The 18,325-nt window shown below is 45.2% G+C and overlaps 1 protein-coding gene across 1 annotated transcript in view; it reads right to left on the reverse strand.

Annotated features, from left to right (window-relative positions):
- The window catches only part of LOC126548238 (nose resistant to fluoxetine protein 6-like), a 108,751-nt gene that overhangs the window by 14,426 nt on the left and 76,000 nt on the right, over positions 1-18,325 (reverse strand). The window contains exons 9-13 of the mRNA XM_050196389.3: positions 17,439-17,604; positions 14,002-14,081; positions 12,432-12,554; positions 10,126-10,246; positions 3,573-3,759 (exon numbers count right to left, since the gene is read on the reverse strand). Of these exons, the coding sequence (XP_050052346.1) occupies positions 3,573-3,759; positions 10,126-10,246; positions 12,432-12,554; positions 14,002-14,081; positions 17,439-17,604 (677 nt within the window). The remainder of the gene's footprint in view (positions 1-3,572; positions 3,760-10,125; positions 10,247-12,431; positions 12,555-14,001; positions 14,082-17,438; positions 17,605-18,325) is intronic.

An 18,325-nucleotide genomic window follows, 5' to 3' on the forward strand; every position in this document is an offset into this window, starting at 1 on the left:
GTCTGTACGCTCATTTGTATTTTTCCGAACGGCGACAATCTAAGTCCCTACTACTATTTGGATGATGCCGACTGGTCTGAATTGTATCGCGCCTCAGATATGAACATAGCAGTTAGCATGCTTACTGATATTGCAAAACGTGCTTTGGAAGCCTTCACTCGCTGCAAAGAGTTTCGTCCTGCTCGCTATCCTGCGTGTTTTTTTAAGGAATTACGCGTTTTACTTCGTAAAACGCTAAGTTACCATTAGAAGTCCAAGAAAACAGAATCAACGAGGTGGTACGAAAAATTTATTGTCTTGCGAAGCCAGGTGAAACGCGTAATGCGTATACACAGTGACGCATACGTTAGGTTTGTCGAAGAGCGCGTAAAATGCGATTCCAAACGTTCCTGGACCTATGTAAAGAATTACACTCCTGAGCGGGCCGAGATTAATGTCATAAATCATCCTTCTCGTGGCATTCTCAGAAACTGCGACAATATCGCCAGTGCATTCGCTGAACATTTTTCCTCTGTTTTCTTGAATACAGTGCATGCTCCTAGCTCTGGTGACTGGCACTATAGTTTCAGTGGCCATTTCGACATTTAATGTTTTTCAGAACACGATATCGCGGCGACCGTAAGTCGAAACGAAAGCATTATCTTGTTACCTTACGACCGAATACCAAGATTTGTTTCAAATGCTGTTCTTCTCTTTTTGTTCCTCTTCTTACGCATATTTTTAATCTTGCTTTGCGTGCGAGTGCCTTTCCTTCTCGTTGCAAGAATGCAATAGTTGTGCCAGTTCACAGAATTGCATGAACGACATCAAAAATTATCGTCCCGTGTCCCTCTTGTCTCCGTTTGCAAAAGCGTTTGAAATAGCTATGTTTACACATCTGTCGTTTTTATTTCAGCATAAGATCAGTATATGCCAACATGGTTTTGTTCATGGTTGGTCTGTGGAATAAAACCTTGTTTCTTTTCTTGATGATGCGGGACTAGCTGTGGCTGACCGGAGGCAGACACAGTATACTTCGACCTGTCAAAAGCATTTTATGTTGTTTCTCAAGACTTTCTTATCCACCATCTCTTGAGTTACGTCGTTAGTTCCAGCCTATGCACGCTGGTTAAAGACTACCTGTCCACTCGATTAAATTACGTTCGTCTTGGTGCTAAGTACCCTTTACCTTATGAATCAAATTCCAGTGTTCCGCAAGGGTCTACTTAGGCTCATTATTTTTTAATATCTTTGTTAATAATCTCGAAGAATGTTTGCGTCATTCGCCGCTCCTTTTGTACCCTGACGATATTAAAGTTTACCGTAAAATGTAATCAGCGGAGGATAGTAAATTATTACAGGAAGATGTAAATTCTGTCGCGGAGTGGTGTGCTTCCAACTTTTTTGCGTATTAATCCAACTAAGACACTTGTCATTTCCTTTAGTGGCAACATGTCCACTTTACTATACGAATACTCACTTGATAACATTCCTTTGAAAAGCACGAGTTGTACGCCTGGCTTAGGAATATTGGTTGGCTCCATACTAACTTTCGAAGAGCGTGTTTCAAGCATTGTTAATGCATCCTACAGAAAGCTAGGTCCCATATCAAGAATGACCAAAAAGTTTGCGAATGTCAACTGCGTTGTTCTTTTCTATTCTTGATTTGCCCGCACGAAGTTAGAGTTTAGTTCTGTGTATGGAAGTGTATTAAATTTACCAATGTGGCAAAAAATCCGAGGACACCTAAGCACTTCTTATGAAATGCGAAAGCATTTATGTCCAATTGAACGCCGCTTAGCGGTAGTTCTTAGTTCTTAGCGGTAGGGCAAGCGAGCGCGTTGAGACGCTTGGCGCGTTTTGATTTGGCCTTACCCAGACGCAGTTAGAACGCTTGCGCGGATAAGGAACGCGCCGATAACACATGTATCTGAGGGTGAAAGTGACGTGGCGTCGCGGCGATGCCCTCTCCCCTCACGTGACACCTGGCGCGCTGGTGTTCCGTTTCGCCTATGGCGCCTCCTCGATACTACGCTTCTCCGTACGGCGGGAGGCGGCGCTGACATCGAGACACCCTAGTTTCACCCGCTCTGCTCTGTCGAGGCACGCTCGTGCCGTGGCGTCGCATCCAATGGGAATTTAGGCTGCTGCAGACGCTGGACGCCGGCTTTCTCGATCAATCAGCCATTTGACGCTTTCACACCAAAATTGAAAATTTTCAGCGACGTTTCATTCATATCCTGCACGATCGATTTCTGGGACGCCGTGTATTTTATACCTATGAGCGTGTACTGCGCATGCTTAATATTAGACGCTTAGAAATAAGGCGAAAATATCGTGATTACTTATTCTTGTATAAACTAATTCACAATCAGTTCTCCTGTCTGCGGTTCCTGTCGGCTGTAACGTTCCGCGTGCCCCGCCAAAACTTGCGTGATCGCAGGATTTTTTACGTGAATTCAGTGTGCACCTCTAACGCTATAACGCGCCTTGTAAAAAAACAAAATGTCTTGCGTTATGATCTTGATATTTTCAGCTCTTGTATTTGTTCTTTATTTGACTTCTGTCTTTGGCTTAATCCAATCTTTTGTTGCATGTTGCACCACTGTTCTTTTAGGTTTTCTGTTTTGTTTTCTGCTTCTGTTCTTTGTGTAACGCAAGTGCACCAATACTAAGGCGTAGAGCTGTTCTTGGGCACTTAAATAAATGAAATGAAATGGTCCAACTCAAAGTGCCAACGAACACTATCCATTCCCTTTATCGCATGACGACAGTACTCTACAGTGCGCGCTGAAATTCGTCAATAAATTGCTTTTGCAACAAAAAAAGTGCAGAGATCGCACGGCTCTGACTGGTCCCTGTGCTTTGCCGGTAAATCACTGCTTTTTGAAGGGGGTACTACCATGTCTCCACTAGTGGGCTCACACGGGAACTGACATATGCAAATCAGTTCTGGCGTGACATTTTCCGTAGCAGCACTTGCCTTGACGCCCTGCATATAATCGAAGGTTACTGGGTTTGGCGCTGCTCTCTAATAGGTGCACTTCCCAGTGGGCGAACAGGAGCCCTTTGAACTGTGCTAAATGTGCTCTCGCGAAGGCTTGCGCTTTGTCTCGGAGGCACATCCCCGGTGCTTAAACGAGCGCTCGTGAGCGTAAATATAGGGTTAGGTACAAGTGCTCCTGCTCATCCAGTATATGCCATCGCATTTTGTGCACAAAGGCGTCGACACATTGGGCAAGCTAATGGCCAACAAAGTCCGGAAACTTGTTGCTGACGATACAATCATAATGAAACGTTCACGCTTATTAGAATTTATGTTTTGGCCAGCTATCTTTAACAATGGTGTCGCTTCAGTGTGACGTGATCGCCGGGAACGCGCAGTTTGCGGGCTGTGTTGGCCAACTTCTCGCCTCCAACAAACAAAAACGCTTCGGCAGGGATCGCGGGTGAACGAGGCAGATTTGAGAGTTCCGCCTGCACCGTTCTCGACTTCTAGGACAGCCAGGCTGAAGATAGCAGCAGCTCGCTAAGAGCGCTTCATGCGGGGCATTGACATGGCATGCTTCAGCCATACAGCGGTTGGCCATTACCTCCGTTGCCGGTGGCACAGGCGACCACTATCCAGGCGATGCCGAACGCCCAGGCAGCGCGGCTGAGCGCCGCGTACGCCACGGCCACGGAGAGCGATGGCGCCTCGTACGCGTTCCAGTTGTACACGCCGAAGACCACCGTCATGTTCACCAGCGCCGCGGCTAGCCAGCCCAGCAGACGTGCCACCTGCAGTTGGCAGATGCATTACCGTTGGTCGCCTGTGATGACCGCTCGCCCCAAATTGTAGTTATCTACAGTCTAAGGCATACATGGTACATGTGGAGCCTATGGAAGGGCCTGTAGGTTTCACCCTGACGAATAATCGTAATACTCTATTTGAAGCTCGTCCTACTTGTGAAAACAGCAATCTGAAATTTCTAGCACAACGCCAGCCCCGGGTTCCTAACCCTGAGCAGCTACAAAAGTCTGCACAGCGCCAGCTTTTTTTTCTTGTAAAGCATTTTTTGAAATGAAAATAAAAGAGAGAAGTAGTAACCCTATAATGGTGATGACTACTCCTTTTCAAACAACAACAACAACAACAACAACAACAACAACAACAACAACAACAACAACAACAACAACAACAACAACAACAACAACAACAACAACAACAACAACAACAACAACAACATAATAATAATAATAATAATAATAATAATAATAATAATAATAATAATAATAATAATAATAATAATAATAATGTAATTTGAGATAAGAAGAAACAACGTCATAAGGCGGAAAAAACCTTGAGCATTCAGTATCAACACACACTGCCGACGCGCATTGAAATGTACACGGCGGTGCTTCGCTGTGAGCGATTTGGGTCAATTGTTCGGTAATGAAACGCGCTGACTGCAGTGAACTGACGATATATGGCCCTCCAATGCTACATTTTTCTACGAAACGCACGGAACGTTACTACTATACATGAAAGGAGCTCAAAGCGCAGTTTCTGTTCTGGTACATTCATGGTGATTCTTGCTAGTTTTCGGCTTGCGTTCAGCCTATTCTGGTACCGCTGCAGTTGTGGACTTCAACTTTCCTCTATTCTTGCACTGGTTATAAAAATGCGTGTATTCGTGCACAGTAAAGTTGAAGCAGCTAGTTATTCTGACTCTACTTCACCCCCTGAACGCATACCTAAGTACATTTTGCTTCTTTTTCGATTGTCTGTCAAATACAAGGTAGTTACTAACTTTAGTTAAACATGGCTTCGACACTATGAGCGACAGCATAGAGGCAGGATCACCGTGTGGCTTCACTCACGTTTCTTTTTTCGTGGTGACAGCAAAAACTGCATTTCATCACAAGAGTCTTTTGTATGTTTATATGCACGAGAATGGTGCGAATAATGTTAAATTATTTTAGGACCCAACCGCGTATTGCATTGTTTTCTTTATTTGTGAAAATAAGGGCAGCTACCTTCCGTCAAGCTAACAGCACCGCGCTAAAGAGCGCATTATATTAGTCGCCAGAAACTATGCTCTACGACGTCCTGTGTCCAACGAGTGCAATGTTACGCATAATCCTGTTGCAATTCTTTATTACCGCTTACCTTTTATAGCAAGAAGCACCAAAGCGCGAAAATTTACCTGCCAGGAAATATTATTTCTGCGTAGTGGCATAGCCACATAATAAAAGGGCACCGCAGAAACAACTAAGAATGGTTGCGTAACCGCTAACCATAGTTACAATCATGCAGTTATACGCCTAAGATCAATTGTGTCCTGCGACATCATATGAGCACTTGACATTTTCTATCCTACTGCGGAGTCATCTCACGTCACTTCGTTGATATTTCGTGGTACGCACAAAGATTGCGGAATGATACATGCATCGCTACAAGGAATCGCTAGAGCGTCGCCTTCAGGTGTCGCAGCGACCACTTCATTTGTTTTAAGCGACGCCAAATGCTCCTTGTGAAGTGCTTCAACCACAACGCAACCGTAAAATTTCGGTGACTGTGTCGAGCGGAGGGCGCAACGATCACGCATCGCGCGCTCCCGACACTTGCGGTCACTGACATTATTGCAGCGGAAACACTAATGAGTCTCTACATTGTCAAAAAATGCACACAGCCATTTATGACTGCGCTACAACCACGAAACATACTTCAAAGGATATGTGTGCCGCACGCGCACATATCCTTTACATATTGTTACACATATTGCACATATCCTTTACATATCGTCACGCGTGCGCCGTACGCACACATGTAAACAAGTAGCGGCTAGCAGAGGACCCGACGCGCCACCCACGCTATCGTTGTTCAGCCAGTGTCTGCCAGGCGACTCCACTCGACTCCACTCCCTTCGTGTTCTCGTGTTTCCTTCGTGTACCCTTCGGCGTCACTCGAGACGCCGAAGGGAACAGACGTGCCCAGTGGTGGAAGCCTTCTCAGTGCAGCAGGAGCAGCGTGCCAAAGCGATAAGTTTTTTATTTGATATTTCGCTCATTATTTTTTTTTTAGTGTTAGGTTAGCCGAGGAATCTTTATACATTATTTTTCATGCTTTTCACTTTCTAAAGCTTCTTGCTTACATATAAGTAGCTAAGGAATAATTGTATCTTTCTCCACAAGTAGGGTTACCTTGTACTGCCTTGTTAGTACGAGATGATGGTTGGTATTATAGGGGGAACCCACGCGTGCGTTGCTTTGAGTGCGAGCGCTCTTGCGCGTTGGAAGAAACGCGGTTTGAGTCAGTACTCGAAACGAACGGTGCAGCTTTTATCTATAGGATGTGCGTGCTAGGGTCGCGGCTAGACCGTCTAGCGCAGGAGAAGGATAAGCTAGCTAAAGGGGTTGGAAAGCTAGAAAATGAACTCAAGATTGAACAGAAGCAGAGCAACGAAATATAAGAAAAGCTTGCAAATGTAGAAACGAAGCTAAGGGCCACCATTCTGTAAAGCAATGGTGAACGCTTCGATGCGAGCACGGCGAAAGGCGCTGGTTCCGAATCGAGAACAGCTAAGCAAGCCGAAACCACTGCGCCGGAAAGCAATGGCGGAAACGTCAGTGGTGGTCCCGCATAACACAGATCACAGAAAACACAGCGAAGAAAATGAAGGCTTTTCCTGCAGCAGTCTGGGTATATAAGGAACTGGCAGACGTTATGCAGGTGGAAATAAGACAGACACGACAAAAAAACATTCTTGCATTGGAAAGAGGAAATCACGTAAGTGGTGGATCAAGGAAATAAAGGAAGCTATAGAAGAACGTACGCTGGCGTCTAGGGATCATCGAGAAGCCAAAAAGTTGGGTTCACACGAAGAAGAGGTGCTCCTTAGATGTAACAAATACCGAGAAAAGAAAAAGGTGGCGAGTGAGATCGTGCAAGAGAAAATTAAATGCGCAAGTGAACGTTGAGTGCATAACATTCGCAAAAGAGACAAAGGCACTCCAAAAAAATTCTGGAACCATCTAAGAGCTCTCGGAGCTCCAACTGAAAATTCGCAATCGGCTATAAGGAGTGAAGATGGTAACATCTACGACGGAGACGACGCACTGCGATACATCAGAGACGTTATTAGAGATAACTTCGGCATGAAAGAAAGCGTAGTTCAGAATCAAACAGATCCAGCAACAACAGAGAAGCCTTAGAGATGAAAATTTAGCATAGAAAAGTTTTGCTGGAAAAAAGTAGAAGGAAATTTCCCTAATAACACGGCGCCAGCACCCAATGAAATCCCGATACAGCTAATCAAGAACCTCTGTCCAAAGAGCAATGCACTGCTGACTAATGCCATAGAGCAAGTGATTAGAACGAAGAAAATTCGGTTGGATGATGTGAAAGCCAGATTAACCTCATCTACGAAGGCAAATGTGATAAGGAAAAGACGAGCTCGTAGAGGCCATTTACGATAACGTAGGTGAGATATAGAATGGAAATGAAAGCCATAAAATTGTAACTGTCGAAGTGGGTGGAAACGAATTATGTATTGGGGGAACTACAGAATGGGTTCAGACCAGGCAGATGCTTGGAGGATATGTTTGTTCTAACTCAGTACATAGAGATTTGAGTAACTCAGAATAGACCTTTGTGGATAGCATTGCTAGATATTAAAGGAGCCTACGACAACTTAGACAGGGAAGTGTTATGGGATACTCCCAAGCACGAAGGCAGGATGACGATTTAGTGGAGCTGATGAGGGATATACGTACATAGAGACAACTGAGTAGAAATTGTATGGGAAGGTCGAAAGGTAATGAAGTGGTGGCAATTCACCAAGGACTGAAGCAAGGATGTCCTCTGTCTTCATTGTTGTTCACGCTTTGTGTTAAGGGCATAGAAAGACGACTGGAAAACATAGAATTAGGGATTGATTTATCCTCCACGCGTAATGGACAAATGGTGCAACATAAGCGCCCTAGACTGATGTACGGCGACGACATAGTGCCACTAGTGGGCAATGAAAGATATTTACGGTCACTTGCGAACACCTGTGGCAATGCAGCGACAAATCTAGGCCCCAAGTTTGCCACAGAGAAATCGGGAATTATGATCTTTAATGAAGAGGCGAGTAGTTATGTGGTGTCAATTCAACAGCAACTCATACCCATAGTCAAGCAATAAATATACCTCGGCGTATACATAAACGAACGAAAATCTTACTCAAGCACCCACCAAGAGAATCTGAAAACAAAGGTGAAACGGAATGCTGCAATAATGAAACACAGAGCACTGTGGGGCGACAATAAAAATATGAGGTGGTGCATGGAATCTGGAAAGGAGTAATGGTGCCAGCGCTAACGTTCGCAAAGGCAATTCTATGCCTTTGCGATATGCCATCCTATATCTTGTCGGGGTTGGAAGTGAACCAGATATCGGCAGGCCGGTTGAATTTGGGAGCCCACAGTAAGAACACGAATGAGGCAGTGCAGGGTGACATGTGTTGAGACTCTTTTGAAGTCAGAGAAGCGCAGAACAAAATTAGTTTTGAAGAAAGACTCGGGAACATGGATGGAAAGAAAAAGGCAGCTAAAGCGCACAAGTATCTGTACTTGAAAAGCATGGACAAAGAATGGACGAAGAGGTCAAGAAAGTTGGCAACCTAGTACAAGGTAATTGAAACTGTAAATAGACAACCAGGAATCATCAGAAAGAAAGTGAGAGGAACAGAGACAGTTAATTGGTTGCAAAGAATGGAAACAAAAAGGACCATGGAGATTTACAAGAATGAGAAGAAATAAATTAGAAGGGAAAATCTATAGGATAATACAAAGGGCAGTGCCTTGCTTTTTGAGGCTTGAGCCGGTTGCCTAAGGACAAAAACATACCGGCGCAAATATTCGGAATTAGATAAGACATGTGTATGCTGCAGCAAAAATCCGGAGATCACTGAGCACATCCTAATGGAATGCGAAGGGATTCACCCAGTGAGAACCGTAGGCAACGTACACCTTCCAGAAGCGCTTCGGTTTAAAGTGGACGGAAGCGTCAACCGGTCAGCAGTCGAGATAAGCAAGAGGCGGTTAGAGTACTGGTGTAAAAAAAAAAAAAAACAGGGAAGAGATTGATTGTTAGCGGTACAAGGTAGATTTTGTAGAAAAAAAAAAAGATTAAGGAGATGTATAAGAAAATGCTACATAAACAACATGTATAGCATACTTGAGTAAGTCAAGCAGGCTAGGTGACTATTTGTCACCACCCCATTTCAAAGGGGATGCCATTAAATCTTCATCATCAGCGGCCATGTTTTTTCATACCACATGACCATCGCATCCAATTTCTGTGACGTAACAAGCCTCCTGCTTCGCATCCGTAGCCGTACTGCATTTAATTTTGTCAAGCATTTTGAAGTGGTCCTATCAAAAGATAATTGAAAGATGATTGAAAGACTCGAATGATTTGTTACGTGCTCAAGAAGGTGAGGCTTTATACCGTTATCACGGAGCCAAGCGCCACCTAATAAAGCACGCAAGCACACCAAAGTTTTCGTGTCAGTATTTCACTAAGAAGCATCCAACAGGTTTTTAGGAACAGAAAAGAAATCGGTGTGCACTGGACTTTGCACTGAGATGAATGCGAGTATATTAAAAAAAGGTTAGCAAGAGCCCTCCTAGGGATATTGGAAGTAAATATATTTAAGGTGACTCCAGTCTTTCGGCTAGAGCGAATTCTGAAAGATCAGCTTAGCATTGTGGTCAAACCTACCTGGAGTTCTGACGTAAGTCTTACCAACTTACGAACCGTTATGCATCGCTGTGTGTTGACTACTCATACTGCTCAAACCAGTTGGTATGCAACATGACCGCAGGAAGCATGCGGGAGGTCAAAAGCGACCGTTGTATAAACTGAGTAGATTAGCGTTGATCCTGGCTTCATTCCTCGGACCCGGTGGGAATGATCTTTTCCAATTATGGCACATAGTCGGAAAGTTCATATAGCTTTCATTTGCAGCAATACGAGGGCTAACATTGGTATTTGGCGTAATTTTTTGCGGAAACACATTTATATTCGGTTTCCCACTGGCTTCCGCCGCCACCTACATAGGGTTGATTCTCGCTTCCTCTGTTTCGGTTGCTGCGCTCTGTAATGGCTGCACTTACCCTGTTGATGTGCAACGTTTTGTTCTTGTAAAGGAAGTAGCCTGTGGCCATGCCGATGCAGAAGGATGTGAGGTGCGTGTACGGCCGGTATCCGATGAAGCTCATGTATTCGTTGAAGTGACTGTTGAGAGCAGATGTGAGATAAAATAAATAAGACAGGGTTAAGCGGTAGAATCGCGGAGAGCGAGCACGTACATTCGCCTTGTATTATCTCACCTTTGTGCGCATGTGTGCACGTGTGCGTGCGTACGTTTCTTCGGGTAGTTCTTTCTGCTTCATGTAAAGGGCTAAACAAATCTAACCAGCAGGATTGACGCACTTGGTTGTTTTCGGTAATATATATGGATTCCTTTAACTCGGACGCACGCAGGCACGCTCAGAGACTGCGTACACATGCACAAACTCACGTACCATCAGCGTAAATTAAGAAGAAAATTAATAAAGTAATAAAGAAAAAAATTCAGCCAATACGGATGTTAGACATATCATTAGCAAAGGTGGCCATCCAATGTCAGAGCGCACTCACGAACGAAAAGCTTTGTGAATTCAGCTACAAAAAAGCTCTTGTGTTATAATTGTTCATAAGAGTAAATTTCAGTCCATCCGGATGTTAGATAATCATTAACAAAGGGGGCTGGCCAATGCTAGAAGCCATTTACGAAAGAAATCTTTGTGAATCTGGCCCCTGTGTTTGAATTCAGAAATTTCTTCGTTGTTTGTAATTGCTCTTTCACTTTCACTAATAACATGTCCGACATCGCTTGCGAACAGTTCTAGCATGAGAACTTTTTTGTGAATATGGGCCCTGAGATCGAATTCACAAAGCTTCTCGCTCGTAAGTGCTCTGACATTGTCTGGCCACCTTTGCTAATATGTCCAACATCAGGATTGGCTGAAATTTTCTTTTAAATATAGTGTAATAGCTTTTCCTGGATAGGGGTCCTACTTGTTTTATAAAACAACGCCTGTTTCGGGAAGACGTCAACGTCTTTTTTATTGGTTGAGAAGGTGAAATTCGTCGTTAATTTCTTGCAGAATGAGAAAACACGGGGAATGCGGTAGATGGAAATCAAGTCGATGAGCAAAACAAGAACAAGATGAAAGCAGGAGCCAACGTTCCGACAAGTGGACTTGTCGTTTTTCAAGGCGACATATGGTCTCCTCAGCGCAATTAGAGCAATTTCAGCTTCCACGGTAAGCATTGAGGAACAAAAAAATCATATTCTTGAATATGACAACACAGGACGTAGCGTCATTAGAATACATCCCGCCACAAATCGTCGTTGATAAGAGAATTTCTGACCAGGAGCCTGATGCGTTTCAGGAAGCGTCGTTCATTGAGCTCTGACCCTTAGACTGAATATGTCAAAGGCGACAAAACTTCATAGCTTTTAAGCATGAAATGCTTTGAACTCCCGCTGTCGGCAACTTTCAAGTGACCTTGAGCAAAAAGCCAGAACCGTTATCCGGGCACTCAAACGAGTACATCCGGCCAAGTTGCAAGAACAAAACGAGATCATCCGGGCAATCAATCAAAACTTAAGAAAATGCGGTCTCTGGCCCCAAGCCTTTTGTACAGACCTGCATTACATACGCTAGTTACTGCCCAAACACGTTACAAAAAATATTACTTCAGAGTTCTTCCTAATGTTTGCTCACAATATCACTCAAGCTGTAACTTATAGTACGCTGAAGCTTTATTTGTCATTCCCAGTAGCTACGTCCGAAAGGCAGATACATATGACACCATACACTTCATTGCCATCTTTTGGCGCTGAGACAGGGTTGCCTGTACACGTTTGAACGCTAGCGGTCCATGAGTTCCGGGGCGCGGGTTCTGCGTCGCCTCGAGAGATGGCGCCACGCTGCGTGGCGCCTATTTCGGTGCCTTTCTTCTAGCTGGACAGTGCGCTCTGTCTCCCTGGCGTCTTTCGCTGCCTGTCTTGCCACCTACAGCCGGTTTTATTCTTCTAGCTGAGTAGCTTTCATATGGACCAGTGCACAGTATGACGTGGTGCGATGTGGTGTGTGGGGGGGGGGGGGGGGTGCCGTAACGAACATGCACTACACCCATTTTAAGATTGTGGCTAGTATCATCTCCAACCAATCTTCTTTGACGGTTGCAAATTCATGCTTAAATCTGCTGTTGATTACGGGACAGCCAGCAATTTTTTATCATTGCGATGAAGTAGTATTTTCAAGGTTCGCGAACTTGTCAGACAGGTAACGCAACTACGACCCTTCACTGGCGCATATGAGCAGATAGTAGGCGGGACTTTCACTAAAGCCAGCCCCGGCGTGCTTACTCTGGATCGGGGTCCACAAATATGGGGATGGGCGGGAACTGCCAGATGTACGTGAGCACACCAACAGCGATGACGGACGAGGCCCCTAGAATGGCCAGCAGCGCGAAGCTCACCGACGGCCTCCTGCGAAAAGAGTGCAGATGTGAGTGCTGATGCGAGTACTGATGCGAGTGCCTACAGTCTACACGTGCGCCGTGCACGCTTCTTCGATCCGGGTCTGCACACAACTCTGTGGAACCTGATCACTTTGAGCTCAGTGTCTTATAATTTATATGGACGAAATGCTGTGGAGCATGTACTCGGAGTAGCAGCGCAAAAACGTCCCGTGCGTTCGATTGAGCAGGTTTGAGCGATTAAACACAGAAGGTGTGCCTGATCAAGTGACCGTGGCTGTACTTTGCTGTGTAGGAAAGTACAGCCACGGCTTTTTAAATACTTGGCGCATTCAGAAAGTAAGCTCCGTTTTCCTAATGTCGCCGCAGAGGCGCTCTCTTAGGAAATGTGAATGGACTGTTGCATTGTGCAAGTTTGTTTCAAACGCCATTTTGAGGCAAGCAGATTGAGTAGACGGAAAATCAACTATATTTACTTCGATGTTACGCAGAACGGTCCGCAACATCCGGTGGCTAACCCTATGATGGCCTTCTTCAACGAAAGGAATATGAACGTCCCGGTAAATCGTCAAGAATTTGTATACTGTATATGGGATGGATTCGATGTAGAAAAGGTAGCATGTTGCAGACACGGACAATATAAGATGCAAGATACATCGGATTCTGTGTGAAGAAAGGACTGACGCCCTGTGAAGTGAGTGCTCTCTTTGGTCATGTTGCACCGTCCAGAGGACGCAGTGCCGCCCGTGTTGTCTTTATGTGCCTTCCTTTTCTGTGTGTTTTAACTTGGGCAAAGACATGTCTTGTAGCAATCACCAACTAGGCCAACAAGCAGTTCTGTTGCAACATATTTCTAGTACAGCCGGCGTGTCTTCTTGTGCGCGTTTCCGAACTCGTTTCCTGGCGTCGACACAATCGCCAGTTATATCGTATCAACGCTACCCACATAGTTTAAGTGATGTTGAATACGTATGACGCAAATAAACAATTTTCTTCTTTCATTCGCGTCTGCAACCCGCTACGTTTTCAACTCGTTTTCTCCTTGATGGTGTTGATGGCTCACTATCAAGCTCAAATATCAACATTTCAGTTCTCCGCGCAACAGCGACAGACATATTGGTGACGGCGTTCAAGGGGCATATACGTAAAAACCATATCGGTCACGCGTCTCTGCAGCCCCCCGAGCGCCGCGCCGTCAGGAAATCTTCCGGTGCAGCTGCCTGCTAACCCCAGATGCGCGTGCATTTCGACTTCTCTGGTGGATTTCGAAAAACAAATCTGGCCCCCACTTCCTTTTTTTTTCGTTACAATCATTGCGTTATACTATTCATTAACTAACGCAATACAGAGCTTCAGAAATTGCGGGCGCCATTATACAACCACCGTAAACCGCTTATTCGCAGGTAAGACTGCGAGACCGTGGGCACATCTTCTTGAGCGCTGCGGGACCAACTTACCTGAACATCAGCATGAATATGATGGGGGCAATGATGTAGTAGTGCATGTCGCACGAAAGGTACCATCCGTGAGGCAAGCACTGCAACGAGTTCAGAACAAACATTGACATTAGGTCAGGTCTAACGTCATGTGGTGTGCTGTCAGATTCAAAAGATGACAGGTATTTAATATATGCATTTGACGGCAACGTCTTACATACCGCGTCTTTCTGCGACGGCTGGAGCAGGTTATTGAAAATAGAAAATTCTAGACGAAATTATCATTTTTATTGACGAAACATGCCGAGAAAGCATGCCAATTTTAGGGACACACCTTTCCTGTTTACAGCTTCTGAGTTTTCTGTAGGGTCACTAACATTTCTTTGATGATACTTGCTCTTCGGCGCAGTTATGCTCTATCTCAGTAGTTCGTTACAGCACTGTGGAAGCTGCAGGTCTCCTTATCCAAAGGAAGTCTGAATGCCCCTCAGTAGGTGTTCATCCGCACCGCGTCGTCTGCTCAGTGTCTGCCTTGCAATCCTGTCGATACATGCTCCACGGTTGGTGGAGTGACGCAATAAATGTTTCGGCGTTGTAACCATAAGCTACACGAATGTCACAGCGGGTCTTCGCTTCATCTATACGCGTTCTCGGCGGTTCATTTCAGTCTTCTTAGCCAATAGTAAGTGCGAAAGCCCTCCTAAATGTTCACCCGCGCCGCATCGCATGCTCGGCTTCCATTCGGCGTTTTCTCGCCACCGTCATCACGTACGAGAGCGGAGCAGTAAATTATTAATGCAGTGAACAATTAGACCTTTATAGCGTTCGTCATCATCAATGGATCACCAACGCTAATGCTGTAGCGCCATCTGCTTACTGTAAATCAAACCACTTTTACTGCTCGGCGCTGCCTCTGTAGTTCTAGCAGCGTCAAAACAAACAGCTGATCTTAATAATAACGACGAATCATACCTAATTCTTTGCACTCAGCATGAGATGAGACTAATCGATGACGGATTTTATCGTTTATTTGTTGCTTCAGAGCGGAGAGGTAGTAACAAAGGGCGCTATAACGTAAAACTATTCCAAGCTTTTCTATTCCAATTCTGCAACCAGTCCTCCGCGATTGGCCCAAAACTTCTTTGACCACCGCCACTTCAGATGTCTGTCACGCGACGTCACGAAAACCGTGATAGCTGCCCATCTGATATTATGTGTACACACTGTTTATGCATGATTTGACAAAACAGAAGAAAATAGTTATTTCTAATTCAACGCCTTTTCGCCGTTAGCCCTCGGCTATTGGTGAAAAGTTTTCGGGCTGCACCCACTACACCTTTCTGTCTCTCGATGTCATAAAACTGCGAGAACTCACCGCGTCAAAGTGACGTGTACGCCTTAAAGATGCATTAATATGCAGAACAAAACTGAATTTTCTTCTGAATAGCCACAGGCTGCCCCGTTCCGAAAGGAATAAAAGACGGCTGCCGCCGATCGCTCAGGCACTGGCTACTCGCGCTCGCCGGAGAGCATGGGTTTATGTGCGTACAATAAAACTCTTTGCGTGGCCGTGTAACGTTTTCGAGCACTTTCGGCACGTTTACGACCTCGTTCTGCCAACTCTTCTTTGCTGAATATCCGTTTTAGCGTCATTCTTGAGCTTCCGTTGCATGCCGCCGCGATTTCCGACCAGCCACCGCAAGCTAAGGAAGGGGAAGCGGACCAATCGCAGAGACCGGCACCACCCTCTTCATCCGGTTATCGATTTTCAGGGCAGTGGTTCGGCCCCATCGAATTCCTCTCCACTTGAGCATGCTCCTCACCTCTTGTCAGCCAATTAGATAAGACAAGCCGCTTAGTGTAGGCAATGTTATTCGTTCTTTAAGCAAACAAAAGTGACCTCCTATGAACGAGGAGAGCGTTTGATTGGTGTTTTCAGACAACCCTGCGGGTGACCGCCCAATGCTTGCGTCGGCGGTTACGCAAATTTGACGTCAGGAGATTGGAATAAACATATTGGAATAGTTTTACGTTATAGGTCCGAAGCGCGAATTCGGATCGAAGCGAGCGGTCCTGGCTGTGTGGGCGCTGCCATGTTGCTGCGTAATCATGGTCAGGGTTGCTGTTACGATTACCTGTGGTAACCGCCACAGTAATTTACGGCACACACTGTGCATCCGTAAAGGGCCCAAGATGTTAAGTATCGCTGTAACGTATCGTGTGTCAAGGAACAATTAAGCTCGCTAATTCTACCAATAATCAGACGGTTACGCCTGGAACTATATTCCGCTGCGTAAGAATATTGCCTGTGTACACTTCGTATCTTCGGCAGTGCTGCAAATTACTTGTGAGATAGAGTATAGATAACAGACTTTTTACAGAATAGAACATCCAGGGACCGTGACCTTGTGCGTCTGCGATGTGCAAAGCCACAAAAGCACTACTGCGCTTCTAGATGTACACCGGCCTTTGTGACCGCTTGTGATGAATTGAATGACGAACGCTTCATTAATTGTGCGTCCATGCAAAGTGTGAGCTGCTCTCCTACTCACGTTTTAATCTTCTTTCCCCCTTTCCCAGTGCAGGGTAGCCCATCGGGCTCAGCCTGGTTAACCTCCCTGCATTTGTCTTATTACTTTGCTCTCTGTCTGTTGATGGCTTTTGCCTTCATTTTACAGAAAGTAAAATATTGCGTAAGTTACTCGCTTTGGGATTGAGTTTTACTCCCCTGATGACCGCAGCTGTCAGCGAGTGCGAAAGAGTCAAATGATGCGACGCGGTCGTAACGATCATACAAGTACAAATAGCCACGCCACATGAAACAAAGGAGAGACACCAATACACCCGGCATATATGCGTGACATATTCAAGCATCAGCCCTACAAGTATATATATAGCCATGCTCCGAGTGACATAACTGGCCCGATGAGCAGCTTATCTTTCTCAGAAATTCTCACTAATCGGCTCGCGCTAATGAGAGCTGTCTGCCTGCACTAACGTGCGTAGTGAAGATGCACACAAATGATAATTTAGTATAGTAAAGAAACAAACAAAATAAATTTCGCTCACAGTAATAATGACAAAATTTTGACTTCGCCCCATCGGAACCATAAAGAAATCAAGAAAAAAATGTTTCAGCGTAAGCAGAACACGTCATTTTTTAAATCAAAGAGTATCTGTAGTTTTGCGTTCAAATAAATTTTCTGTTGTAAAAATATAAATTCAGTTCTTTTATTTCAGTTATTTTTCACAGTGGGGGGGGGGGGGGGGGGCACTCGACCATCTAAAGCCCGACCAAACTGAGGGGACGAGTAGTGGAGACAAACTATTTGTAGCGGTTAAGTTTTTCTTTGAAGTCTGTTTCCACTTAAATCACCTTGCATAGAGAGAGAGAGAGAGAGAGAGAGCGTCCAGGAACCGGAAAGTCACATGAAAGTTCACGCGCAGTGAAACCTTACCATGTCTTCTCTGTGGAACCACGAGCCGATGTAGAGAATATTCGTCCACCACCTTTTCTCGCAGGCTTTTGCGAATGGTTGCAGAGTTTCGTTCCAGACTGGTCCGCTACCGGTGAGGGGCAGCAAGATCATCAGAAGAGACACTAGTATGAAGGCCGGTGTTAACCTACCCGCAGAAAAACAAAAAACAAAAACACTGTAATGCATGGCAACATGATGTGCAATCTCAAACAACAGCAGCAGCAACAACAGTGAGTTGTTCTCAAAATAGAGAGAGATACACGCACACATACAGGAAAGGCAGGGAGGTTAGCCAGAAAAAAAGAGTATGGTGTCCTACCCTGCACTGATGAAGGGGAAAAGGGATTCAGAGAGAAAGGACGAGAGAAAGACAAGTGCGAAGAATGTAAATCGGTGAACAAAATTCTGAGGTGGCACATGCCACTGTAACAGTCTATCTCGAACGCTCGTATGAATGTTCGTTCTTTCTTTCATGGGAAGAAAAACTCGTCGTGGTTGCTTAGTGGCTACGGTGTTGGGCTGCTATGCACGAGGTCGCAGGATCGAGTCCCGGCCACGGCGGCCGCATTTCTATGGGGGAGAAATGCGAAAATACCAGTGTACTTAGTTTTAGGTGCATGGTAAAGAACCCCAGATGGTCCAAATTTCTGGGTCCCCACTATGGCGTGCCTCATAATCAGATCGTGGTTCTGGCACGTAAAACCCCATAATTTAATGGGAAGAAAGTTTGATGGCCTAACTGGAACGAGGTCATCGCGTAGCCCTTAGACAAATGCTTGGATTACCTCGCGAGGCGCAACAGTGAGTGCCTAGCGAGGCACTCACTGCAGAGCATCAGTTACCACTGAGGCTGCAAGCAGACCACA

Source organism: Dermacentor andersoni, chromosome 1, assembly GCF_023375885.2.
Source record: "Dermacentor andersoni chromosome 1, qqDerAnde1_hic_scaffold, whole genome shotgun sequence".
Classification (NCBI taxonomy): Eukaryota; Metazoa; Arthropoda; class Arachnida; order Ixodida; family Ixodidae; genus Dermacentor; species Dermacentor andersoni.